The sequence below is a fragment of the Agelaius phoeniceus genome, chromosome 10 (genome assembly GCF_051311805.1).
Source record: "Agelaius phoeniceus isolate bAgePho1 chromosome 10, bAgePho1.hap1, whole genome shotgun sequence".
Lineage (NCBI taxonomy): Eukaryota > Metazoa > Chordata > Aves > Passeriformes > Icteridae > Agelaius > Agelaius phoeniceus.
In genome coordinates, this window is record NC_135274.1 from 21,409,941 (window position 1) to 21,437,067 (window position 27,127).

At 38.6% G+C, this 27,127-nt stretch overlaps 1 protein-coding gene across 2 annotated transcripts in view; it reads right to left on the reverse strand.

Annotated features, from left to right (window-relative positions):
* Nucleotides 1–2,744: 2,744 nt before the first annotated feature.
* The window catches only part of NAALADL2 (N-acetylated alpha-linked acidic dipeptidase like 2), a 405,646-nt gene continuing 381,263 nt past the window's right edge, over nt 2,745–27,127 (reverse strand). For both annotated transcript variants that reach the window (XM_077184127.1, XM_077184126.1), the window contains 2 exons: nt 25,073–25,271; nt 2,745–10,664 (listed from right to left, as the gene is read on the reverse strand). In XM_077184127.1, the coding sequence (XP_077040242.1) occupies nt 10,466–10,664; nt 25,073–25,271 (398 nt within the window). In that variant the 3' untranslated portion in view covers nt 2,745–10,465. The remainder of the gene's footprint in view (nt 10,665–25,072; nt 25,272–27,127) is intronic.

Below are 27,127 nucleotides of genomic sequence, written 5' to 3' on the forward strand. Positions count from 1 at the left end.
AACCAGTCACTGCAAATTGTTACCACTAAATCTAAGAATGAAGCATCAGTGAAGTGTGCCATGGAACATCAAGTTAAATTCTTCATAAATTAATAAAAATGTTACATGACACGAATTTATGTATTTGATTTTCTTACAGTAAAAAGAATTATTTTAAAAGATGCCTTTTTATTTCAACTGCTACTCTCCCTGCTATTTTATAATAGTGAATGATAATGAACTTGTCATTTTTTCCTGCAGGATAATAAATTTCCTTGCTATGAGTACAAGGCTATTGCTCACTCACAGGGCCCTGATTATGTTGTGCTAGGAGAGCATGACAAGTGCTTTATGAATGGCACAGTCCTGAAAGTGAACTCAGTCAGTGCTCATTAGAGGGTCATCCTCCTGGAATCTGAAAAAGTGAACTTCATGCGTGGGGCTATTCTCCAATTTTTCACACTCACTGTATAAGTAACACCTGCACATCAAGGTCCCCCAGCATAGCTCTGCTTCTTCATTTCAGTTAAAGCAGTGATCTTTCACTTCAGGAAAAGCAGTGACACATGACATATGTGGGAACTTACTCACATAATTTGACCATCTTTCATAGACAGTCCCATGCTGAGAAACACCTGCCTGTCACCCCAGCTGGAGACAAATCCACCCCTACAAATTCCTGCACTGAGGTCTTTTATTATTCAGAGGAAAAACACAGAATTAGTGTTAGAAATGTCAGCATGTTTGTGGTAGATGCAGATGGCAATCTTCTGGGTTTTTTTGTCCTTGTTTCTCTGGATGCCCTATTCCAGTCTGGACTGTAACAGCTCATTTCTGATCACACATTTCATTTCAGTATTACACATTTCAGTGCCTGAATAGTCACAGGGCAGTGGCCTTCTCTCCCATTACAACCAGCACATATCCATGCAGACTGGACTGAGACCAGTTGTAAGTTTCTCCCTGTGTGTTATGTAATGATCTCCACAGGTTTACACTATCAAATCAAAAGCTTTTTTCACTCATTTTGACTTTTTGATATTGGCACCAGAGTTGTCTGGGAGAGAACCAGAGCCAGTCCTCCATCCTGTACCTTCCAGTGCATCAGAACTGCCCTACCAACACTGCCTCTCCCATTGCCCTCCCACTTCTGGCACCTCCAACCCACTGCTGATCCCACCAGAGCCTGGCCAGAACCTGTTTCTGCTCCCTTCGTGCTCATCAGCCAGGTACAGAAACATTTCACTGTGACAGCATCAAATTATTCATTAGTCCACTCTCGTGGTTACCAAACCTGCAGTTCATGTAAAAAGCAAATGCTTTCATAATTACATGGTCCTACATACCTGAATCCCACATGGATCTCTGTGCTGTGACTGGATGAGAAATACATTTCCTAATGCCATGGCAATCTCAAGGTTAAAGAAATCAGTGAAGAAGATTGGATACATATAGCTCCATTCTCTTGAGAAATCCCCAGTTCTATACCAAGCTTGACTACTTGGAATGTTTATGTGTTAAATATAGTTTGGTTTTTTATAATTTTTGCTCAGATAGGTCCTTGGTGAGAGAGGATAATGGTCTGATCTCCTAATCAGAGCCACAGAGAAAGATATTGGTACCCAGGCAAAAACCATTTTGTTTCAATGCTGTTTTTCACTAGTATTGACTTCCACAGATCTATCAGCAGGAACTGAAAATCAGGGAGATACCTAAAATTGGTGGCTTTTATTTTCATGGCACAGGTCTACATGGCTTAAAGAAAACATATCCTGAAGGAATATTTTTCACAAATTAGTCTTTAGCATTACATGAGATATTCCAGTCAGAGCTGCACTTTGTGGGGAGGTAATTTATCAAATGAGGATAACTATCTAGCCATATTAACAAGGTGTTCCTTTTATTTTTCCTTTCCATATGGTGAACAGGAAAGCAGTTTCAAAACCAAAACCCCAATGCTACACAAATTGGAAACAAAATTTGGAAATACACATTCTTTTGCAATGGCACTATTTCATTACATCTCTCAAGTGCATTTTAAGCACACAAAAGCCTCTATAATATAAGCAAAAAATGGAATTCATATTTTCATGAGCTAAAACCCACTTTATAATTTCTAGACCTCTGAACTCCAGGAAAAAAGCCTGATCATCTCAATTTCATATAATCTGAATATTACGTATAATCAAGATTTTCAGAACAGACTGGTTTCCTTCTTCAGATAACACTGAAGCTGTTCAGCAGCTTTCCTTTCTATATTTTAGGAGTCTTACCCTGAATACTGTGAGTTTGATCCAAAGTCTCTGACTGGTTTCCAAAATCTATGTTCTCAAAAAAAATACAGGGACAATTTCTTCCTACCTGCAAGACCCATTACCTGAATATCTGGCCTTTCTATAGATCAGCACCTAAAAGTGTGGATAATTCAAAGTTTACCTGTCAGTAAATTATCCCATCCCAGATTCTGAGGTTCTGTCTAGCTATTTTTTTATTTTTTTCCTTCCTTGCCTTTTTCTTTCTTCCCATTATGCTTTAATGCCCTGGGATCTCCATTACTGCATCAGCAGCTTGAGAGGCATATGCTACAGCTTACTGGCAGAACCAATTACAAATAAGAAAGAAAAGCAAACAAAAAAAGCAAATGAATATAATTCTAAGCCATTCAATGCAATGTACATTATACACATCTTCATAGTCTAGTTTAATTTCTAGTAACAGTAGAACTATGCAAAAAGACATTGTCTAACTCACTCTGCTTTCACAAAATGCCTCTTACTGAATTCCAGCCCACAGTGCCTTCTGTACAAACACTCTCACAAACTCCAAAAATCATATTCAGAGCACAAGCAAATAAAATGTTCTTCTTAATCAAAGTATGTAGAATCTACTTACATCAATGGCCAACATTCTCTTTTTATTGCACTATGTCATAAAAACACAAATTGATACAAAGTAAACTAATTTTGCAAATAAGCTGTTTTATTCAGACTCAACATTCTATAAAGTGTTATAAAAATCAACCTTTCATCGCACATTTCCACAGAACATGCTATTTATTGGTTTCCAGAAATCACTGCATCAAGTTTCTATTATTTCATGGTCAAAAAAAAAAGTACTTACTTAATATTCTGCATTGACTAGCTATCATTTTTGGCAACGTGATTTTACTATGTGAAAATGTAGAAGTAGATGAAATGACAGAGTCGTCACTCAGGCATCTCAAATTCAGTGTCAGGGCTTGATAAAGGTAACACAACCTGACAGCTGCTCTTTTGCATACAGAAGGCAGGAATACTTGAATATTCCATCTGAGTAGGTAAACTCTGCAAGGTGCTACTGACTAAAAAAAACCCAGTTTGTGTTGAGACCAGCACGGACACTGATAACAGCACCTGAGCATTAATCTCACAGGTACAGCAGTGAGGACTCACAATACATCACCACACACCTGGCTATGAATGCAATGCTAAAATCTGCCCTTATACAGAAGAATATTATTTCCCACACCTTCCTAAAACCCCCAAGAGTATCTGTTTCAAGTGTCTTAACTTGTGCTTGCTCACACAGCAGTGAAGATGCTTGAATGTGAAACATTTGCTGAATTCAATATCGTTCCTCTGGATAGGGAATCACATTAATTTTCTATTTGTCTCAGAATACCAAATCACAGCATGTGTGATAAGAGTATGTTGCATATTAACTCATGTAAACTGCAAATGGAAAACACAAGGAATTTGTGTTCATCTTATTTGCTCTAAGTATAAAATATTAAGGATCTTCTTATTTCCCCTCTAGTGGATTCAAACACTATACGATGTTTCAGCTGCTGAGAACGTGAAATGAGACTGCACCAAAAAAAACAAGCAGTATCCAAAACTATTTCAGAATCCTCAGTGTACAGGCTGAAAACACCAAATGTGTGGGAAGTATTTTATTTACCTTTTTAAGGATAGGGGCATCAGCAGTTTCTGTAGCAAGTTCACCAAAAAGTCAGACCTGTCCACCTCTTCTTGGGGTTACTCACACTGGTATCAGGACCGAGCTACACAAAAGCAAAGTGAGGCTACAAGGGACACTAATTAAAAACTGGAAATACACTGAGAGCTCAGACAAACCCTCAACGTGCCACGTTCCTGTGCTAAGAGCACTGGGTATTGCAGTGCTCTGTCACCAGCACGGTCAGGGGAGCACAGCATCAATGGCAGAAAATTAAAAAATTCCCTTCAATTAGTGCCTCAAAGCATCACAGTGCACACCTACAGCTCTGCATGGTAAAGGCAGCCACTCTAGTACATAATAGCATATATAGTAACAGTCAGGAAAGGACCTTCTTCCAAAGAACGTGCTTTGAAATTCCACTCAACGCTATCAAATAATCCAGGGTTGATCAGATGAGGTGGTGTTACACTGTCTGAACACTTGAGAAGTGTTCCATAAACGTTAAAGGCAGCACACATTTAAAAGAAAGACCAAGACTTCATTTTCAAAGGCTTGCTGGAAAATAAATCAAAGAGAAGCAGCTTAGATAAAACCCTATTTTTTTTTTAACCAAATGGATTAGGCAGATGAGGAAGCATACAATACATTTACACAGCAAAACTGTTGTTCCACACCTTTATTCTGATTAAATTTCTTAAATTAAGCCCTTGTATTAATCCCAACCTGTGAAATTTATAAAAGTATGTCTCCATTAATCCAACATAAATAATAGGTATAAAGTTAATTTTAGATTATATCACTTGTACAAACACATTCATATTCTGCCCTGTGGGCTTACTTAACATTTACCAAGAGACTCCTCCCAATTAAAAAAAAAGAAATACATTCTTGCTTGTAATAATCTATGTTGAGAGATTAAATGAAATAGATTAAACTGAAATACTTGATCTTTTGATACCAAACCTTGTGGGAAATTCCATGAATAGTGGCCAAATTCTGCTGACCTTGGTTCTGTGGAATAGTACCCTGGTAAGTGATTATGGTAAAGTCAACCCTGTTGGAAAAAACAGTCCAGTAAGGTCAGTAAGGCTGAGGTGCAACATAATCTCTTTTGCAAATCTATGCAGGTGTACATTTTCTCCAGTTATGACAAGTCTGTATGAGCAACAGTAGAAATAACCAGCAGCAGTGGGATTATAATTAGGAGAAAACAAAGGCTTAACAGCACCATAGTTTTAGTAAACATGCAGTCTAATTTAGGTATTTTAAAAGCCTTTGTTTCCCAAATGAGTATTCATTATTCTTAGGCACTTCCTAGGCTCAAATGTGCATGTTCAAGTAGAGGTTTGTGCATGTGCCTTTAGTCCCTGCCATCCTTAACAATGTAAAACACTGTAGGACAGCAGAATTACACACACAAGTTTGGTATTTAGCCAACATGGAGAGAATGCTGGATGGCTCCTGCAAGATCAGAGAAATTCTGTGCTTAGACACTGCCTGTTTTATTTCGTAGACAGGTAGTACCAATTCTGATTCTTTGTCTAGAATTTCTTATTCATCCAACTTCAGAATTGGATTCAAATAAACTTCAAAGGTTTATTTCAAAACTTTCAAGATTATCACCTTTCTACACTGCTACTTTTGAGGGAATTTCCTGGTCCAGACATTAGAGAAAAAAGAAGATAGGAAAAAAAGTCTGTTTCTATTCAGTCAAGCTATAACTGAAAACCTGCTGCTTACATGTACTCAGAAGTGAACACTTTGAATTTAACAGATGATGTCTCCTTACACTTTATCCATCGGATCTGAGCAGGACTTTTCCACCACTTTTAGCTCTTTATTATGGTCAGCTGCTCCAGGAATAATAATTGAAACTTGAGGGAGGTGAGTTGAGAACTGAATGGGGAACAAAAGGCAGGACTGAGATCAGAGAGGGAAAAGAGGGGGATTAACTTGGGGGGGTGGTTGGCAAATTAAAGGGGAGCTTAAGAAGTGATAAGGAAGCAGAATGGAGACAGAAAACTGTGGGAATGGCTGAGAAAAAGGTGGTGAGTGATGGGAAAAATCATCACATTGCAAAAAAGATGTGAGAAGGTGAATGTAGGGGATTGGAGAGGATGGTGCTAGAGGGAGAAAAAAGAGCCAGAGGGTTAAAGCCACCCAAAACTATCACTGTATTGTTATCCAAGTAACTTTTAACATTATAATAACATGCAATAGACCACAAGTATGTTTGTATTCTATATTTGAGACATTTACTTTTGCTGCTGGAAACCCTATCTCAAATTGTGTAGATTCAGAGCTCCAAAACACGACCCCTTACTTTGTTTTGAACACTAATAGTACAAGGCTAACTGCTTTCCAAACTCAGGTCCCAGGCATGTTGAAATGAGATTTTTTTTCCTATCACTCACTCTTCTGGGACTGGTGTGACACTGCTGAAATGTTACTGAGTGGCAAAGGGAAAGAACACCTCCCACACTGAGCTGGTTTGGCCACACAGAGGTGCCACTTCTGAGTGCCACAGATCACTGCCACTGATCACAAATCTGAACTGCTCCTTGGAGAACACAGACCAGACACTTCTACAGCATTTATCAGCTTTGAAAGCCAGAATGAGCCATACAATTATCTTGCTTTCCTTTCCACTCAACACAAGCCATAGTGAGACCCCAAAGTCTGGGTAAATGCATTTATAGCCACATATGTGCTGATGAGGTGACAACCTCCTAAAGTATAGAGAAATCCTGTGACTGTGGACCAGGGACTGTACAAAACACCTCAAAAGACAAAGACATTCATTTCTATGGCTTAAAAAAATACTTTATGGCTTGAAAGACAAATCTTATACAAACTTCCCAACATATTACACCTGTGAAATCCTAGAGATGGTGTCTGAGAGGTTTTTCTAGATGAAATGATGGTTACCTTTTGAACGTTTACAATGAAAATAATTACAATAATTTAACAACTCAGAAGTACAGGGATAAAATTGGAGGAACTGTTTCTGTGGAATAATGAAACACTTTCTCTGTGAGGGTGGCACAGATTGTCCAGAGAGGTTGAGGAATCTCCATCCCTGGAAGGCATTTACAGTAACCTGAGCACAGCCCCTCCTGGGGGGCTGTTTTTAGGTGACCCTGCTTGTGCAGGAAGGATGGAATAAATGATCTCCAGTGGTCCCTTCTGCAATACCTGAGATTTAACCTTTCCCCTCCTACTGTTGCAAGAACTGAGGTCACCTGCAGTGCCTCCTTTCACATCTCGAGACTGAAACACTTTCCTAAAAGGGAAGGGAGGCAATGCAAAGAGTTTGCTAATTTTCTCACATAATTATTTACATCTATGTTTCTCTAGATGTATCATCTCACCGCAAGTAAATTAATATTTGCACAACCTTTTGAAGATATAAGGCATTTGTGTGCTTGCATATTCACACAGCTACTATTTTTCTTGGATGATAAAAACAATTCACTGCCTTTTTTAAGGTTAGTACTCAAAATCCAGCTCCCATGTACTTTTTATTCATCTGCCTTGATTGTGCTTTAGCTTTTTTATGGACTCTTTAAAATACATACTAATAAAACCTTATTGGCTTTTTATTATCATCTGTCTCAACATACAAATATTGCAGGCTGCAGGGATTTTCTGGTCACTGTGAGCATGACTCTGGATTAAGGAGCAATCAATGCATTTGTTATACTGTCTCTGGCAGTTGATGCTGCTGAAAAACTGACACATTTTTAGTATCATTCGGGCAATTTGCAAATGTATTTCTGCCTTTAAGGGTGCTCTGTTTATTCCAGTACAACACAGGAATGAAGTCAATCTGGGTAAGCTGCTATGATTTACTAACACCTTCCTTTAGATGATGTTCCACAGCTGTTTGGGCAAAAACTCCATGTTAGAAGCTCACCAGATACTTAGGACCTTAACTTGCTGTAAATTCCTTGAAGTCAATATGTAGGATTTAAAAATCAATGGAAGGATATTGCTCAAAAGTGCTTTTTTTTTCAAAGCTCTAATGGTACAAATATTATCATTGGGCACTCACTTATATATAAGATCTGAACATTGAAATAAAAGCCTTCAAAAGATCTACAAGTGTGAGATGACATTGAAATCAATGCATTTAGGTCCCTAAATAGCTCATCTGATTCATCTCACCAACAAGAACATCTGATTGTGTCTAGAATAGACAGACATTTACAAAAGCACTGCTTTTCTAGCAGAGTGCTTTAAGTCTGTTAGTTTAGAAGTGGTTACAGGAGGACATTAGTGAGAAAACAAGATAAATATTTTATTTTGGAATTACAGGGTTGAGAAATCATCCATGAGAGATATTGCTTCCACCAGATTTCACTGATTTTGCTGAGTACACTTTGGTTGCATTAGAGGTGGGTGTGGTGGAACATTCTAAGGTTGAGGAAACAGTTATTAAATTCACCTGGCAGAGTTAACAAAAGTGTTAAACTCTCTTTTGGTCTCCTAACCTGACCCTTTATCACTGAATCTCATGGAAGGCTCCACAATGAGGCAGCACTCTATAAAGAAATTATGTCACTTAATGAGCTGTTAGAAGAGTGGTCCCTGTCACAAATACAATTCAACTGTAACATGCACAGGACATCCCCAAGTCCCCAAAAAAAACATACAATTAAAATGTGCATATTCCAACCATTTCAATCTTACAATAATAAAAACAATGCAGACAAGGGGTGAACCTACATCATAAACAACATTACTCTCCAGAAGTCAAATTCTCTCTGCACTAAACAGAACTGGTGCCAGCATTAGCAAAAGAATAATCATCAATTTTTGCTGATCAGATGCCAAGGAAAGCTAGGAGATAATGATGAGTCCAAGCAGTCCCACTGACTGGTGCTGAACAAATTCCCACTGCAGAGGCTGCTGTGCAACTGCACAGCTCTGCCTCTGCTCAACCATAACTCATGAAGAAATGTAACAGCACAGCTGTGTGTACCCAGTCCTGGGCCATTGCTTGGAGAGACCCCTTTGTAAGGACTTTGGAAACAGAAACCCAGATCTGTAAACAGCTCATTTCTTGCTATGTGAACTTTAAAAAGTTTTTATCGAATTGTGCACTCAGAAATTTTCCTGAAGGCAATTTTTAAACATTAATACAGACACTTTTTCCATTTTTATTCCAACCTGAAATGTTCCTGTAATGTTTACATGGCAAACTGGATAACAATACATTTTACATTTCCATCAAATAAATTATATTTAAATTCTAAGTATCTATATAAAATTAATTATTTAAGCTCTAAACCTAGAATCATTTGAGACTGTGAAGCCCAAATAGGGCTTAAAAATTTCAACTGTTTATATTATTAAGACCTGGAGTTCTCAAATCGGTATAGCATCCCCTCAGAGGACACTGAACCTCTTGATCCTTTCACACACAGATTACTTTGGTCAACAGGCAATGGTGTGATCAGAGCCTTCTACCAATGGAAAAGCAGATTTGCATTTTAGCTCTGCAATGTGCTTCACCAGCTCGTGCCTCCACACTTGAATTCCTGGGGAATGGATGGATGTTTTCCTTGTGCTTTTCTGACAATGACCCAGGTCCTAGATGTGAGGCCTGATGGAACAATCCAGCCTGGAATAGTGGATGGTGTGGCCAAGAGTGATGGAATCCCAAAACTTTTCCCAGGACTTGGAGGTCTTGCTTTTATTTACAGCTCTCTGGAAGTTTAGAGACCTTGAAGTGGGATTTTTTGGTAATGTTCAGTGAAAATTTTTAAGGCCTCCAGCCTTATAAAGACTAGGCAATTCTTTCATTTAACATAAACATTCAAAGCATTTTTGTGCAAGTGTTATTACTGATTCACACTTTTCAAATAATTTGAAATCATCACAAAAATTTCCTCTCCAAGAAACATCAGAGAAAACAACTCTTTATTTTCATACAGAAATGGAAGAATCGAAGTTTATCTGTATTGCCAGAACTGAGGTATTTATTGTTCCACAGGAGTAAAGGTGTTGCATTGCACCCTTAAAGGTGTTCTGCGCATTTCCACTCTGGTGCTGGATACCCAAGGAAACACCACATCCTTCCTTACTCTGAATGGAGTAAGGAAGAAGATGAGCTTGCTGAAAACATTAAGAAACTTGAGTCATGTTTTTCTGACAGAGGAAATCTCCCCTAGCTGCACATCTGGGGTGTCTCAGAACCAGGGCTTCAGCACGCTGCAGGACGTGCTCGGTACTTCGCATGATTGAGCTCTTAGTCATAAAAACATATTTTACATACAAAAATACAGCAGATGTCCTTCCAAAAATCATCTCTGAAGTGTTACTCCCTCTCTTCAGGTTTTATACATTCAGGAACAGGCATTTGGAATATATTGTGAACAGTGCAAAATACTGTTTTACATTTCTTAACCGACGTGTTGCAGTACCTTTAAGCGCCAGCTGAAGGAAAGGCTGAGAAAGGTTTGATCCTCAGAGCAATTCTGGTCCAAGTTGAACTTTTGTTTAGAAAGTTGTAAACAAATGTCTTAAAATGCAGAGAATCCTCTCATTTCTTTCCAGCTAAGGCAGTCTCAAACACATCAAGTCCTGCTTTGAAGTAAACCTGAGCTGAATTGATGCTGTTCAGCACCTCTGACAAAGCTGCCTGAACGGTCTCATTTGACTGATGTAGTTTGCAGTGCTCCAGTGCCTCCAGCAGCACTGAAAACTGGCTGGTCCTGTCATCCAGTCTGTAAAGAATATTTCTGAAAGAGAACAATGGAGAGAATGGTAAGATTTTTACTCAAAAATAATCCATCAGATGCCATCAAGAAACCCTGCAAGTATCAGCCACAGCTTACAGATGATACATTTTATGCACAGTAAAGCTGACCCATGGCAGATTGAGAGACAAATGCATATTTATTATGCCTCTATAAACTGAATTTATTCACTAAACTACATGTACTTACATTGGAGCAGTTACTAAATCCATCAAAGAAGTCTCACATTCCCCTCTGACCATTCAAGCTTTTATTCAAAAGCATAAACCTAGACCTATCACACCCCTCATGAAGGATTTTGTCTCTCAGATGAATTCCATTTATTCCCCTCTAAAAAAGTTTGGTTACTGCTGTGAACCCTCAGCACAGGTTTGGTTTTGTTTTTGTTTTTCCTATCTGCTCACATTATTTATTTCACTCTTCAGAGGTGAACTTCCAGCTGCATGGATGCCAATGGTAAAACTCTCCTTGCCTTCAGCAGAGACTTTATTTCATCAAGAATTCTTTGTGGTTTCAGAACAAGAGTAACCCATCTTTAATGTCCCATACTAGAGGAAAGAAACAACACACACAGCTAAACCCTTGTGAAACAAAACCTGTGTTTCCCAGTCATATCTGCAAAAAATTTTAACGGTTTGTAGAAAAACAGATGCAAGAGTATGGTGTGATCCCTTGGAAATGTTATTTGTATGAGGTGGGGAAGGCTCAGAATTCAAAGCTAGTCAGTGATTTTAATGGGACTCTTTGAAGCAGGCTATAAATGTTATCCAAAACCAGGTGTAATCATTACACTAATTAGAAGAGCACATAAACATCATAAACCTCCACCCAGGAGCTCCTTTGATTGCAAACAGAAGTGAATGAAATTTGAAACAGGAGAGCTACAGTGATTTGGTGCAGGACCTTCTCCTTAAATACAGGATAGGTGTTCAGGGCAGGGGAGAAGCTGTGTGGAGAACCCAGCAAGAAACAGGACAGCTCCCACACTTTGTAAGTAACCTAATGGCATGACAGAACAGGCCAAATGGCAACTCCAAATTAGTAATAAAACTGCCAAGTTTATTTACAGAAGACAGATGAACACAGAAGTGCATCTTATTCTATGAATCACCCAAGTGCAACTCTGCCTGGGGGAAAGGTAACAAAGTAGACCAGTAAATGACACCACAGAACGCCCACCATCTTTTGCTATGTTTTCCAGCTTTAAAAGATGTTTAGAATTAGAATAGAGAGGTCATTTTTTTCAAAGACATGAAATAACTCCTGTCCTCATGAGGCAATCTTTCACTCTATGTTTTTACCCCCCAATATTGGGTGTACATCCAAAGCCAGCAGTGTGCAGAAGGAATGATGAGTTTTTCCTCCCCTGACAGCAATACATCCAGACAGCTCAAGGGGTCTGCAATGCAATGCATTGGAGCTCTAAACAGAGAAGGGAAAGGGTTGGAATTGAACCCTGCAGCAGCAGGACAGTTTAAACAATAGGCCATCACTGCCATCGACCATTTAGACAGAAACAGGTTAGGAGTATGTGCAAGAACAGCTCAGTGGGGACAGAAAGCCCCATCAAGAGGGCAGAACAGGCAGATGTGGCAACAGCTTCCTCAGCTTGCACTGCAGCAGCTGCAGGACAACTCCCTTAGCTCGAGTTGATGCCTCTGTTCTGTCTGTGGTGCAGCTCACACCCTAAGGTGACTGTCCCAAAGCAGCCTCTGTGACACAGTAAAGGAAAACTGTGTATGTTGAGAGCCAGATAAATTCTTGGTTGGTCGGTTTTTAAGGATAGGCTGTGCTATGGGAAATACTGCATTTTTCAAAGCAGGGATTGAGTTTGCTCCCTCAGTTCAGGGACTCCTGCTGAGATCAGTGCAAGCAGAGCCAGGCTTTTGAAGAACTCTCCTCTATAGTTCCTGGAGTTCACAGGGAGAAAGAAGGCAGCTCACAGCCCCTCAAACACCTCCAACAGCAAGGACAGTGCTAATCACATTTCTTTCTACCCTCAGGGGAGATCTGTTTGCTGGTGGCTGGGAGAGTTTGACTGAGCTGGAATTCTACTCCAAATGCCTGCAATACTGGTGCCCTAACCCCGGTTAGGATGCCTCTATTCCTTTAGGTCAGCTTATAAAAACATCATAAGACAGCAACCATCAGCAGAGCAACACTGACTCAGAGTGCCAGAAATTACTCTAAAGAGAAAATGGTCTGACCATTGGAACATTTGGGACTGCTGAGACAATGTTTGTGGTGAATAGGAACAGACCTCATGTCCCATCATCAAATGGGCTCTAAACAAGGCACACAAGCTAATAAAGATGGTTTAGCCTGAGATGCAAGGGTGTTCACACAGTTTAAATCTACTGCTGTGATTTTGGAATCACTGGTGATTCTACAGTAAATACACAGGCATGTGATCCAAGTAAAAACAAGAACTGCTATCTCACCCCACCTGAATGCAGGGCAAATTACAGTCTGATGAGAGCTTAGTTGTTTGATGAATGAGACAAGCAGTCTACTGCCATCATTTTAAAATAATATCTTAACTTCTGAAACAGTAATATGACTGCAGAATAGCTGATTACATAGTACAACAGAACCTCATTTATATTTTTATGCATGCAAATACTAATAAGTAACATAATACAGCACCTGTTTTTTCAACTTTTCTGCTAGGAGTTCTCACTGGGATCTTGCATTTTCCAATTACTTATCTGTGCTTGGCAAGCCATGCCACCCCTTTGTTGCACAAAATGATTTCTCTCTTTATGCATGTTCATGAGAGCCAATTTATACAAGTTCACTTCTTACCTCTGTTGAAGCTTCATCAAATGAAAAAAATGGTCAGTTCAGTTTATTACTTCCAAGCCTTTACAAGTCAGAACAGCGTTTTCATTAAAGATTACACACGGACTGAAAAACAAACCCCAGCCATTTCATTGACACAAGGTATCACCATGTGCCCACAACATGCAGAATGATAGCAAGAGACTTTAATTTACACTGTGAAATTCAATTACTTAAACATTCCTCAACACAAATTGGTTTTGTAGCCTACACCTCTAAAACAACAATTTCAGCCTCTGACCTAATTGCTTAAGTATCTACCTTCATCTTTAACTATTTAATCTTATGAATAAAATTCACACAGTCAGCCTGACCCCCACAAAACAAAAAGACACTCCTAAACAGAAAACTGCAATAAATTATTGATGATGCTGATGAAATTACAACACACATCATTCACCCCAATGGGCTTGTTTCTATGACACATCCCAGTGACGTGAAAAGTGGAACACTGAGGTAGGAAACCCAATTAATAACTTCAGGCAGTAGCACTGAAAGAGATAAAAGGGCTACAAACAAATAAAAATCAGCCTTAGCAAAGTAAAGAAACTATAAAGAGAGCCTCTACTACAACTTCTATAAATCCTTGGCAGGCCTAGGAACAGAAGCATTCCTGATCAACATAATGCCATTAAATGCTGTTCTGCATAACCACAAATAAGGAGGTACTGTCACACCCACCAGACCAGAAGGAATTTGACAAATTTTTGAATGACAGATCACACTAGAAATATATTGACTTTAACACAACTTCAATATTAGAGCAACTGGACAGTACAAGATGAAACAAGATCAGCACATTACTCTTGTCACGAAAAACGATTTTTTAGCTTACAAGAAAATTTTGTCTGTAGGTAATGTACAACACAAGATGAATTATTCAGGCACTTACAAACAGACTCCCATCTAAGAGCCCACGTTGGAGATTTTGAAAAGTAATTATTAAATCATTAGGACATGATGGTAAGTCCAGTGTCCCACATGAAATGAATGCGGGTTTTCTCGGCGGAATCACAGTAAAATTGTTTAGAGATAAATGCTGTGGGCAGCCTCTGTCTGTTCCAGTTATAACACAATGTGTTATGACTTCAGCATCCTCACAAACTCAATTTTGTAATTCCCTGATTTGTTTTTTCTTGTACACTCCAGGGAAAAAAAAGAAAAGAAAAAAAAAACACACCAGAACAAGGATTCTCTGAATTTCCCTTTCTCCTGATCCTGTTCAATTTTGAATGCACTTTTCTTACATTTAGGAGTCTGTTTTCATTCATGTTTGTAAGACATAAAATATGATTACTTTGGTAAATAAGTAAATGGACTCTCATAACAATATTTACATGTTGGGACTTCCATACAGTGGTTATTCACTGTAGGACATAAAAATATCACAAGATCTTCTCTGGAAACAGCACAAGAAGATTTATACTGGTTTATTTATACAAATTTGCACCTCAGAAAATTTTGCAGTGAACATGCAGAATGTTTCCTTCCTTCCTCTGGGATCCTTATCTTTTGATCTCCAATGGCTGTTCTCCTTTCCTCTCTTGTTTTTTAAATCTTTTTGACACCCACGTGCAGTTTTGTTATCTTACCTGTTTTATTTCACAGCAGCATTGTGGCAGAAGGTTTATAATGATAAAATTATAGCTGCTGGCCATGTAAGATTAGCTTTTATCAGGAGGAGATACATGCCCTGGTGAAGTGTCATTACGTGTCATTAGAGCTGATCCAGAGGAACCCCTTTTTTCCTACAATGCTCATTCCCTGCTGGAAGTCTCTGGGGCCATGGGATGGAACAACACCCACAGGGCCAGGGAAGATGGGGATGTGGCACCCAACTCTGCTGTAAATATCACCACTCCTTCACTGCCCTAAGTCCCCACAAGCCCAACATGTCATTTTCAAGGATCCTCTGTTTGTAATTACTTGTTCCTAACTTTTGTTTCCTACACATCCTCTCCTTTTTCAGAGCCATCAGCTACCTTCCCTTAGTGCTCTCCTTACAGGCTGCAAATGGTTCCACCAATCTATACTGCAGAAAGTGATGTATTTAAAACCATGAACACTCAGAGGTGAGTGTCTGCCTGAAAGGGATGCATCTGCATGTTATCAGCAGCTGATAGGCTGCAGGTAATCGAGATATCAAACCCAAATGAAGTCTGACCAACTGAAAGGCATTTCAAAGGCATTGTTATGAGACAGTGGCAAACCAGACACACTCTCTCCCTGCTAGACACAAATTTATCTTGCATAAAAGACAGGCATTAGGACACCTCTAATTGAGTCAATTATGGCAAATGGAGGTTGTGGTAAGTGGGCATGAACAGAATCCTGTTGGGACATGGGACCACAAGGAGGTAATTGTTCCAGGTTTGACTGCATTTCTGAGAGGTCAGTTTTAAATAGGGTTTCTTTAAAAATTAATTGTGATTTGGCAGCTCTTTGAGTGAAGTGTCTCAATGCTTGGTTTGAGTGCCTGCCAAATAAACAAAGGGAAAAAGAGAAGCCAAACTGGAAGAGTAGTGAGTTACAAGACACATTATCTTTCATTTCCCTACAGTTCTCTTTGACTGCAGTACTTTTTAAAGGTAAGGGATGAAACACACTAATCTCTCACTGAAGGATCACTAAAGCCTAACCTAACCTAACTCTAGCCTAAGTTTCAGCTTGATGCACCTTGACAACTTTAAATCTTTGTGAGGGCCTTGAGTGCACCAATGGCAGATTTCAAAGAACGTGTAGGAGCATTCAGAATCCCAAAGAGAGAGCAAAAGGTCTATTACAGAATTGAATCCAAGAAAGGTTGCTTGAGGACTTTTTTATCACCAAAACTCAACATTCACAGAGAACATTCACTTTCATTTCTGCTCTGAAATGTGTAAGGAAACTATTCTTTTGATAATTAAATGTCTTCTGCCAACAGAGAAGACTGACATAAAGCTAACAATTCTAAGCTTGATTTTCTGATAATAGGACAGTGTTCTGCAATGGCTGAGAAATAAAGGGAATACTAAGTCTTTGACAACCTGTAGCCAAACGTTTTCACTTTTGTTAAATAAACAATAATTACATCACTTCCTAATTTTTGTGACTTTTGATAGCAAACAGTGTCTAGTGTAATATATAATAACCATGATTAAATGGAAGCTGGCAAGTAGCAGATCATAAGAGGACTGATGTTCTGGAACAGCCTAAAAGTAAAAATAATGGAGCTAAGAAGCCTGACTAGCTTAAAGACTGAGTTTGAGTAAAATCAGCCTGAAATAAAGGGTCTGTTTGTCAGTGCTTAACATCAACATTACCATGCACTCACAGGTTTGCTCTTGGTGAAAATTTGCTGGGTTTAGGAGCTGATTTATTTCTTGCTTTGGAGTAAACAAGACCAGTAGGTAAGGAGAATCCAATCTAGAGCTTCAACAGTACAGAAAGACTCCACAGAAGTGAAATAAAAAGATACAAATAGGATGCATTTGTTCTTCAGAAGTTGCAAGTCACCATTTATCACTACTAAAGAACAGTCCTCTAATTAGGCATAATTTTCTCTAGGGTTTCACAGAAATTAATTAAGCAACTTTCTGTAGAAATTCCTGAAGAAGCCACAGAACCCACTTTGCCACAGAGCTTCCAAACCATGTATGCAGTTGAAGAGAATGATGTATACCCCATGGAGATGTAAAAATTCCTTGAAAATCCACCAGCACTTTTTCTGTCATTCCTCAGAACAAGGACTTACATTTATACTTAAAAGACTGATGATGCATTGAACAAAATTGATACAACTGTATTTTAAAATGTTATTTGCTGGCAGCAACTGGTATGAAATATTCTTTGTTAAATTCAAATAATGTAGCTACATTGCTGGTAACAAATGTAAGCATGTTGTTCTTTGAATGATTTATGCTACACTTGCTTTTCAAGTGAAAGAAACATATGCTTCTGTGAGTGATTTGGAGGAAACTATCTGTCTTTTAAGGATGTCTCAGTCTGAAACACTCAAATTCAAAGCAGATGTGCTACTATTTTGAAGAACTTGAGGGAAGTGAATTAATAAAATTATTTCCAAATGGCTCACAGCTGATGTTCTGATGACTTCATAGGGCTTTTTATTTAGAAATCATGTAAAACATCCTCTTCCTGAGGAGGAATCCCATTCCCAAACAAAGCAGCAGCCAACGTCCAGTGCTTAATGCAGGAACTGGCTTGACCTTGATCTCCAGCTCTGATCCTGACTGGGTTTATCACCCTAAATAACTCTGAGCCACGTGACATGAGACCATTTCCACAGGTCATTATCATAAGAGTTAATGAGGGATAAAAAAGTATGTCATAATACATAATACATCTTTAAAGAAATGCCTAAAGTTATATCATTATTGCTTGCAGTGGCAGGTACACACACAAAATTAACACTTCTTTTAAGTCCCAGTTAAGGTAATTTTCCTGTTAATGATCTCATCAACACATTTCCAAGCTCTATTGCCTGGGTAATATGTTAGTGGGGGAATATTGCATATTAACTATTTTCCCAATGAATTCCACTTATTTTTGTACTACAGTCAAGAAGTGTTCTTGGCTAATATTTCAACCATATATGAGTGGTTCTTATCTGTCATGATCAAAAATGTGGATTCAGATATTTCTCGGATCTAAAAAATGTTACCAGTCCTACTGTTTATAATAAATATAAAATAATGTATAAAATATTAAGTTTCTGTCGGATTTAATAAATTATTCAGAATCTAATACTTTGTATAGCTTCCTGAGATCACAGCAGATTTTTTTTTTTTCTGGAACTAAATATTCTTGCCCTATTTAGCACCATAAGTGCAGACCAAGCAAGATCTGCCAGCAAGGGACATGGAGTGGAGTTGCATGCTAACCACAAGACTTGCTGGAGGTTGGCATGAGAGCTCTGCACTGAGCTCACAGAACAGCTGTGCCAGGGCTTCTACAGTCAGCACAACAACTGCTGTGAAATGGGCTCAAAGATCCAGTAAGGACACATATTAAAATAAATGGCATTTTACAAAAAAAAATCCCCAACTCCCCTTTTTTTTTTTTTTTTTTTTTTTTGCAAGGCCAAGACTATGCACATTCAAGGGAAGCATGAGGAATATTATTTCCTGGACACAGTCTTGTCTTCAGGACAACTAATGCTGGGTTAAATTACAATATAATATTTACTGGATCACAAACATAATGGGTCTGATGTATTGTACAGAGAGAACTCTGCAAGTATACAAATCAACCTAATTAAAAAGATGGAAGAAAATTAATGGGAAGTACATCGAGGAAAAATAAATTAATATATGTAAAACCAGGTTTCCCTTCATATCAGGGAAGTGAGAAATCTGTTTTCAAGCCATGACATAATCCCTGATTACAGAGGTTTTCTGCTTTTGCAGGTGTAATGAAAAGATTTTCATGTTCCCTGTTTAAATAAGCTTTAAAGTCTGCCATAATTACAGCTCTGCAGATGGCTAATTCAGTAGTATTTATGCAGCAAATGCTCTTTAAATAGTAAAAATTTACAAGACAACAAATACAGTCATTAATTCGTGGCCATTACATGTATCGGTGATTCCAAAGGAAAAAAAAACATCTCAATTGCCACTCAGATGGATCAGGTGTTTGAGTATGACTATCACTCACTTTATTGCATCTCCTCAGTATTAAGAAAGGGCATAATTCAGCATCGTTATCAGTCATGAGAAAAATAATAACCATAGCAGGAATTTGTAAGAGCATTATCAGCCTAGTAAATGCTACTGGTGTGTGCTAGGATAAATGTGCTTACAACTGCAGAGACCACAATCACACTGCTCAAACACTGTAAAGTTCAAAGGAATAAGGCAGAAGAAAATGGGAAGGCATTTTGGGTGTAAAAAATACATTTGGACAAATGCTTATCAGAGAGAAGGGAGCTGAGCAACGACTGCAGAACTGAGGAACACCAGAGAAGGATTAGGGAAACAAGTAATGCCACTGTTCACAACTCCATTTATAAGCCATGAAAAAGATCATAGAAGAAAAGGAGTTGCAAATTTTGAAAGATGCAAAATATGGGGGTCAAAAGTCAGGTAGGAAATCATTGCTGTGTTGGAAGACAGAAATTCATTTATTCTGACTGAATGGTAAAATCTGAGGTACACTATTCTACATCCTTTCCTTCTCCCCCAACATAATTCTAGCATTGTATTTACAAATTGCACATGGCAGATAATAGAGACAGAACATTATCTACTGCTGCCAGCGAAACATGAATTATTTCAGTATTTCCCACACTAAGGATCATTGACACCGTATCAAATCATTCTCTGTTCCACATAATACAAAGCAGAACAATAAAAATACTCCATGCATTTGGTTCAGGTCAGTCAAAAAACATCTCAAATATTACTACAAAGGAGACAGGAATGTTTTCTACTTGGAGTCATAAATGGAGAATTCAAAATGAAAAAAGAAATCTCCAGAGTTTATACAATGAGACAGAACAACTGTCTTGGGTAGAAGCTCTGGGCTGGGGTTTTGTTTTATTTTGCAGGTGACATTGCACTCCATGTTTACCCACGTTACTCTTTAAGATTAGCAGGATATTTGCATCTTTAATGCTCATCCTCTGTAAATCCAGTGAGCAGATTGTTTACACGTGGAGATATAATAAGCTCTTTAATTTTCCTACTAAACATATCTCTGGAAACTGGAGTCTTAGGGCATGTGTATTTTGAAACCTGAGAATCTGCTGCAGTTTACCAGCAAAGCAGAAATAAATCCTGTGGAATATACACATGTCAGGAATGTACATAACAAATCTCAATCTGAAAGGAAAATATTTGTTCTGGTGAACAACACACACTTGAGTGGCAGGAGTTCAGCAGCGATGCAAGTCGCCTTTTTTGAATGGCACTGAAAGCACCTTTTGACTGTTCTTTCATTTCATTATGTCAAATTCAGGCTGCACAATCTATCTTTGCTTACTGCCAGTATTTTGTTCAGTGCATTAAAATGCACCCATTTGTTGTAATTCTTTAGCCCAACGAAGTGTTAATGCCACACTTGGGTATCTGTGATGAAAAGAAGCAAAAGGAAGAAGTTTAACTGATACAAATGAGCAATAAAAACTGCTGGAGGTCTTTGCTGAAGACACAGATTGCTTTCAAAATCCTTGTTTTTGACCTACTTATTACTCAATGCACTCAATTACATCTATTAGACAAAGCACAACCATCCCTGTAAAAATTCCATAAATAGTGGTGGCAGATGCACAGAGCCTTAATGGACAGGATAAACTTGGCATGCTAAGATAAAACATTTAAAAGAAAGATTTTACACATGTTGACTTTGACTTTTTTACAAAACTGTTGAAAGAACTGTCAATCAGGACATAACTGATCCTTAGGCAAGGGTCTATTAAGAATCAAATGCACCTAACTGGAGCAGAAATGACAGCCTGAGCCCTTGTACGCCTCTTTTTGGCTTTAATTTTAAATACTGAGGGCACAAGCTGTGATTTTAATGACTCTCTTAGGTTTGAAAATTTTGGGGAAGCAACCCCGGGGGATTCTAGGAAATTCTGCATGGTTACTACTGGATTCATCTGGTATCAACAGCATACCTGAAAGTTAGACCTGGAGCTTAAGAAATGTGAGACTTTCCCTGAGACTGGAGATCTCCCTGCACTGAGTGGGCCATGCCTGATACTCCATGAAGTTTGCTTTGTTATCTCACTTTTTTCAGCATTATTGTGCACTGAAGAGCTCTGCCCTTCAGCACAGGGGGAGGCTCCCTGTGAGTACCTAAGGAGTGCACACACAGACCTGGCAGAGCTGACAGGTGGCAGAAGCTCTGGGAATCAGCAAATATAAGAAGTACAACAAAATATACAATAAACAGAGAGAACCCTCTCACTGAGCCTAGGCAAACAAAAGATTTGAACTCAGTATTTCTGAACACCAGGAAGATCCACACTGTGTTGCTATCCCTGATACTGGTGCCAGTGTTTTGGTCAGTATTGCTCTAGAGGGAAAAGCATGCAAAAGCATGGCATGATCAATATTTATGGACTCTTTTTATGGCTCTGGTGAGGCTGAACATCTCATGGAGAGGACAATATGCTTCAATGTGGGTTTTTTTCACACAAAGTAACAAAGCCTCTGTTCTTACATTTACCTTGTAGATGCCACTGGTGTGTAATCTATGATTATTACTTTTAGTAGCAAAATATGGTCATCAGAAAACACACAGACATGTTCCACACAAGTATACATTGAAAGAGTGGAAAGCAAGAAATGGCTAAAGGTTGAGAAACAGATTTCTACTGATTATTCCATTAAAATAATGGCAAATTATAAATCCAAATAATTATCAGTATTGTGATTACGCTATGAGAAACAAAGAGAAATAAATGAAAAATACCAACAGCAATCCTATTTTATGCCTAGAAATTTGTTCTGAAAATAGAAAATCTACCCAGGGTTACCACTGGGAATCAAAGAAATACTTCAGGTACAACAAAACTCAGCAATTTTCTCCTAACCCCAAATCAAGTCCCAGGGTAACTTTTGCAAAGCAGGATATTCCTCAACCTATTATTTTTCATTCTGCCTAAATTTCTGGATAAGACTAAAATACCCTGATTAAAGCTGTACTTGTGTATTTCCAGCTCAGCTGGAAATAGAGATCATGGGGAATGTGCTGTTGTCAAATTTGCAGTTCAATGTCAGGAAGTTCAGGTAAGAGGAATGAGCATCAAAACTACAGCATCTACTGTATTGAACAACCTGCCAATGTCAATCATGATTACTTAAATTTAGTCAAATATCCTAATCCAATTATTAAAAAAAATAGCAATTTGAATTCTGCTAGTAAGTCTGATTATATTACTTCTCATTATAGATGCAAAATGTATCAATTATGCCCAAATATTGCCCCATGACATTGACTGGAATGAGGCATTTATTGTCTTAAGGACCTATATACAGTAAAAGACTATAGCTAGGGGAATGTGTGTGCAAGCTATAGAAAAAAAAAGATATATAAAAGATGTATCAGTTCCCCTGTAGTGGAGAAGCACAGGAAGGTTGCAACACTCCTGCAATAAAGAAAAAAACACCTTTCTTTTTAATTCAAGTTCTAGGACAGAAAACACAGTATAGATCCAGAGAGCTGTGAATTAGGACAAACACAAGGCTAAAAATGATGCCTAAAACTTCAGCAAATTTGTCAAGTGCTTTGATTGAGGTTGAGAATATGAGTCCAAATGGGTATACAGGAAGCAATCATTTTTTCATGAAGAATACGTCCTTTACTGTGCACACAAATTCTTCCTTCAGAAGGCTGTAAATTACAGTATTTATGGAATCTTAATGATCTAAACACAGTTGGAGCCTGAAGGTCAAGGCTGCAAACTGCATCCTAAATTTCTGTTTACAGATGAAGCACAGTATTTATTGCTGTACTGCTTGTGCTGCTATAGTTAAAGGGCTGCCAGCATTTCCATTATAAACCACTATTTCAGGGGTTTATAACTTGCCTATCAATCTCCTGACTGGGATGAAACATGGCATACAAGGTCCTGGCTGTGAGAGTGATTTTTTGGTTTGTTTTCCTTACAGAATGACAAAAAGAATAAGCTTAAAATTTTACAAGCAAAAAAAAAAAAAAAAAGTGTATTAGGTTTTTTAAGTATTTCTAGTGTTCTTGGGACACAGTTACATAACTTCATCAACACATTCACATAACTTCATCAATTAATAGAAGGACTTTCAATCTCTAAAAAATGAAAAATAACCTAAACAAGACTTAGATGCTTTTTATTTTTTAATTAAGCAAATGTTCTTCAGATTTTAAATGGCAGCAAAGGTAATCAGCAACCTAACAGTGTCCTTGGTTCTGTTTATCTGTGTAGATTTGCCATTAAAGGTAACAATTACACAGCTTGGCAATGTACAAAGGTTGTATTCTTTTTAAATGAACATCTAAATGATGACACACAAGGTGTCCTTTACTGTTGTACATTCCAGATGATGTCAGGTACATTTATTCAGAGTAAAGTCAAAGCCAATGTTTTCTCCTAGTCTTTGAAATCCTGCACTGTTAAATCTTGTATCAAATTTAATTGAATTGGAGGGCAGCAAGTACAACGTTTTCACTTTCACCATGTCTGCTTTGCCAGTGTGAAAGTACTTTTGCTCTGTACTAAAGTACTGTGGAAAGCAGGTGAAAAATTTGTCACATTATGTTTGCATATCTAGTAATTACATTGGTAAATAACAAACTTAATAATGCAAGTGCTGCAAGAACTGAAATATTAGAAGATGTCAAAACCCCTCTCCTTATAATCTTAAATTTTGATATAATTTATTTTTACAAATCAGGAGCTGGGCCAGATTCAACAATGTTGAATGTTGCTGTTGCAATGCAACACATAAATATTACATTATTATTAAACAGGTTTTTGGCTCCTTTGCAACACCATACCAGTTCAGACAAGACAGCACTGCTAAACCTGGAATATTAGACTTTATCTAATCCCATTTTGGCTTATTTCTTTATGTTACAAATCCAGTCACAGCAGGAAGGAAGTAAATTAGCCTCTCCCCAAATGTAATTATTCTATTTTCTTTATTACAGCTGTAGGGCTTTTATTCCCTGACACTTTTGAGCTCCCCATAACTACCTTGCTTTTTTTTCCACTTTGCTTTTTTAAAAAAGATGACTGCATTTGTTTTATACCATTGCTAATAACTGGAAGAATCCCTCCTGTGGCTGGAGCTTTCTGCTTTCCTCCCTCACCTCTACCACTTGTCTCTTTGATGTCCACTTTTACACATCCACTTGCACGAGACACTGGATAATTTTTCCCATCAACTGAAATCAAAGTGCAGTTTTGCTACTTTAGATGGTTCTGGTGAGAGACAGAGACCTGCAGACTTCTTAGAAAGTAAAAGATGGGATGACTACGACATCTTAAAACCAACCTGGGTAGTGCAGCTGAATACATATCAGAGAATAATTCCAAGCAGAGACAAGATGTTATGAACAGCAACTGACTCAGGCCTCCTCATTAACTGGAATGTACTGCCTTTGACTCGCTGAAATGCATCCAAGAATGCTGCTATATAATTAAATATGTTAAATAATGCTACACAGTATCTTGTATAATTCTGAATCTTCAATGAACTGTACAAAGTTTTAAATAAAATATAGGTGGAGCTTGTCAAGCAGTATTAAACTTCAAAATATTTTCTGTTTCTGAAAGCTTCCTGTACCATCTGACACACGTTTCTGCCACGCTGCCTGGGCTGCCATCACACCATACGTCTTGTTAGCAGCAATGTCATGACAGAAGTGCTACAGTGCTGCATTCTAATGACCCCTTGCATCGTAGTGAATTAATGTTTTCTGCAGAAAGGACGTGATAGGAAAAAAATAGCTTTAATTTTGGGTACTCACTGATGTTTTCTTTTTAAAGACAGCTCTGCGAACCAAGCAGCGGTGAACACCAATTTAGCTCAGCTGCAGAACGCGTGGAACGCCGTGTACCGTACCTGTAAAGTCCTGGAGGAGCTTGCTGAAGCAGGAAGCTTTTCTCCAAGCCTTGCAGCACATCATTGAGCATCCTGACTCTGACAGGAGCTCGCTCCTGGGGGTCATTGGCCGGGCGCATCTCGTCCGACTGGAACAGCTCCGCCGTGTCCCTCAGACGTGATGCCACTGCCAGCAGCTGAGGGACGCCTGCTTCATCACCTGGGAGCAGGGACAGCAAGACAGTCACCAGTGATTCACAGACCACGTATTACTCTTGCTTCCAAGTCAAAATTAATAGTCCAATTAAAACCTGAGCCTCTCCTTCCCCTGCGAGCAGCACGAACGGGTCAAGGGAAGCCGTAGATCATTCCGTGTAACCTCTGATCTGTTCTTCAGAGATCAATTTGGGCTCTGATGCTTTAAGATCTAATAAGCTGTGAGGAATGATTTTTGGGGTACAGCTTAAAATCTAGCATTGGAAAAACAGGCATGCAGGAAGCAATGGTTATAAATCAAGAGCTACAACATTTCCTTCTGAGACTGAATTTATTCAATGCCATTTGATGCTGTTGCTCTTGAGTCTGAAAGCTTGTGCTTGGATTCCATAATGACTGCTATATAGAATATTTTAATATGCAGAGTTTAATTGAATTTGATTCAACATTTTAGAATCTTAGAGGTTAACAGCAATTGTAGAGGGTTATATGAAATTGCTCCTCTTAATCACTTAAGTCATATGCCAATGAGCCAACTTTAATTGATATCCTAATGCATATTCTAATCCCGTCAATATTTTCAAAACTTTTTAACTTGGAGTGTTAACTATTGCTTTGTTAGCAACCCCACTCAGACAGCAAAAGAATAAAATCACCTAGGAGCACTCCACAATTTCAGTATTTCCCTGTTCAGAGTCCAGAAAGAGAAATGTGAATTGGAGCACTGTGAATGTGCAGCCTCCTCCCACCTGCAGTGCAGGTGAAGAGTGTGGCCTCCTTTCCCAGAGTGTGCATGGACTGCCTTCATCTTTACAAGCACATGGAGAGAGAAAGCAGAGCCTGAACCTGATAGAAAGTCAAAAGCAGTATCAGTCAGCACAAACATTTCCAGGATGCAGAAATTATCTTTAAGGCCAAGATTCACTTCACCTATTGACAAGAAATCCAACTATGCTTAGATCTTCCAAATAATGCCTTAATCAACATAAACCATGCAGCTCTAGGAGCTGTCTGATCTCTACATGAATGTGCAAACCTCAGGGAGATCTGTACCTTAGTGACTGAGATAATTAAGCCAAGAAAGTGGTTCAGGACTCAAGTTCAATGAATTTTCACTTTCCTTGTCTAAGATACACATGGAAAAATCACAAATAGTAATTGGGGAACACTGACATGGTTTAACCTCAGCTGGCAAGTACCATGCAGCTGCTCACTCACACCCACTGGCTTCCCTGACAGAATGGGGAGACAATCAAAAAGTTAAAACCAAGGGGCTGAAATTAGAACAGTTTGATTATTGATATATAATGATGATGATCATAATAACAACAGTAATAATATAGCATCAAAAAGGGAGAGAACCTAAAGAGAGATATAAAACCCAAGACAGACAAGTGATGAGCAATTGTATTGGGCTGACCATGTTCAGCCTGGGCCCCCCCAGCCTCCTTGGCCACCTCAGCTTAAACTGAGCCTGATTTCTCTGGTATGAAACACCCCTTTGGTCAGTTCAGGTCAGCTGTCCTGGCCATGCTCCCTCCCAGCTTCCTGTAACTGCTCTCTGGGAAAACATGGGAAACTGGAAAGTCCTTGGGGTGAGCACTACTGAACAACAACAGGAACATCAGTGAGTTACCAACCTTCCTCTCATCCTAAATCCACAACACAGTACCAGCTACTAGGAAGAAAATTATCTGTACTCTAGTTAAAATCAGGACAAACACCAACCCATTTCTCAAATTATTCATGGTTGGAGTCTGAAAGGAGAGCACATAATATGGATGGAAAAGCAAACAGATATAACTAAGAAATCCAAGGAAATGCCTGAATATAACATATTCTCCCTCTCATATGGAAAAA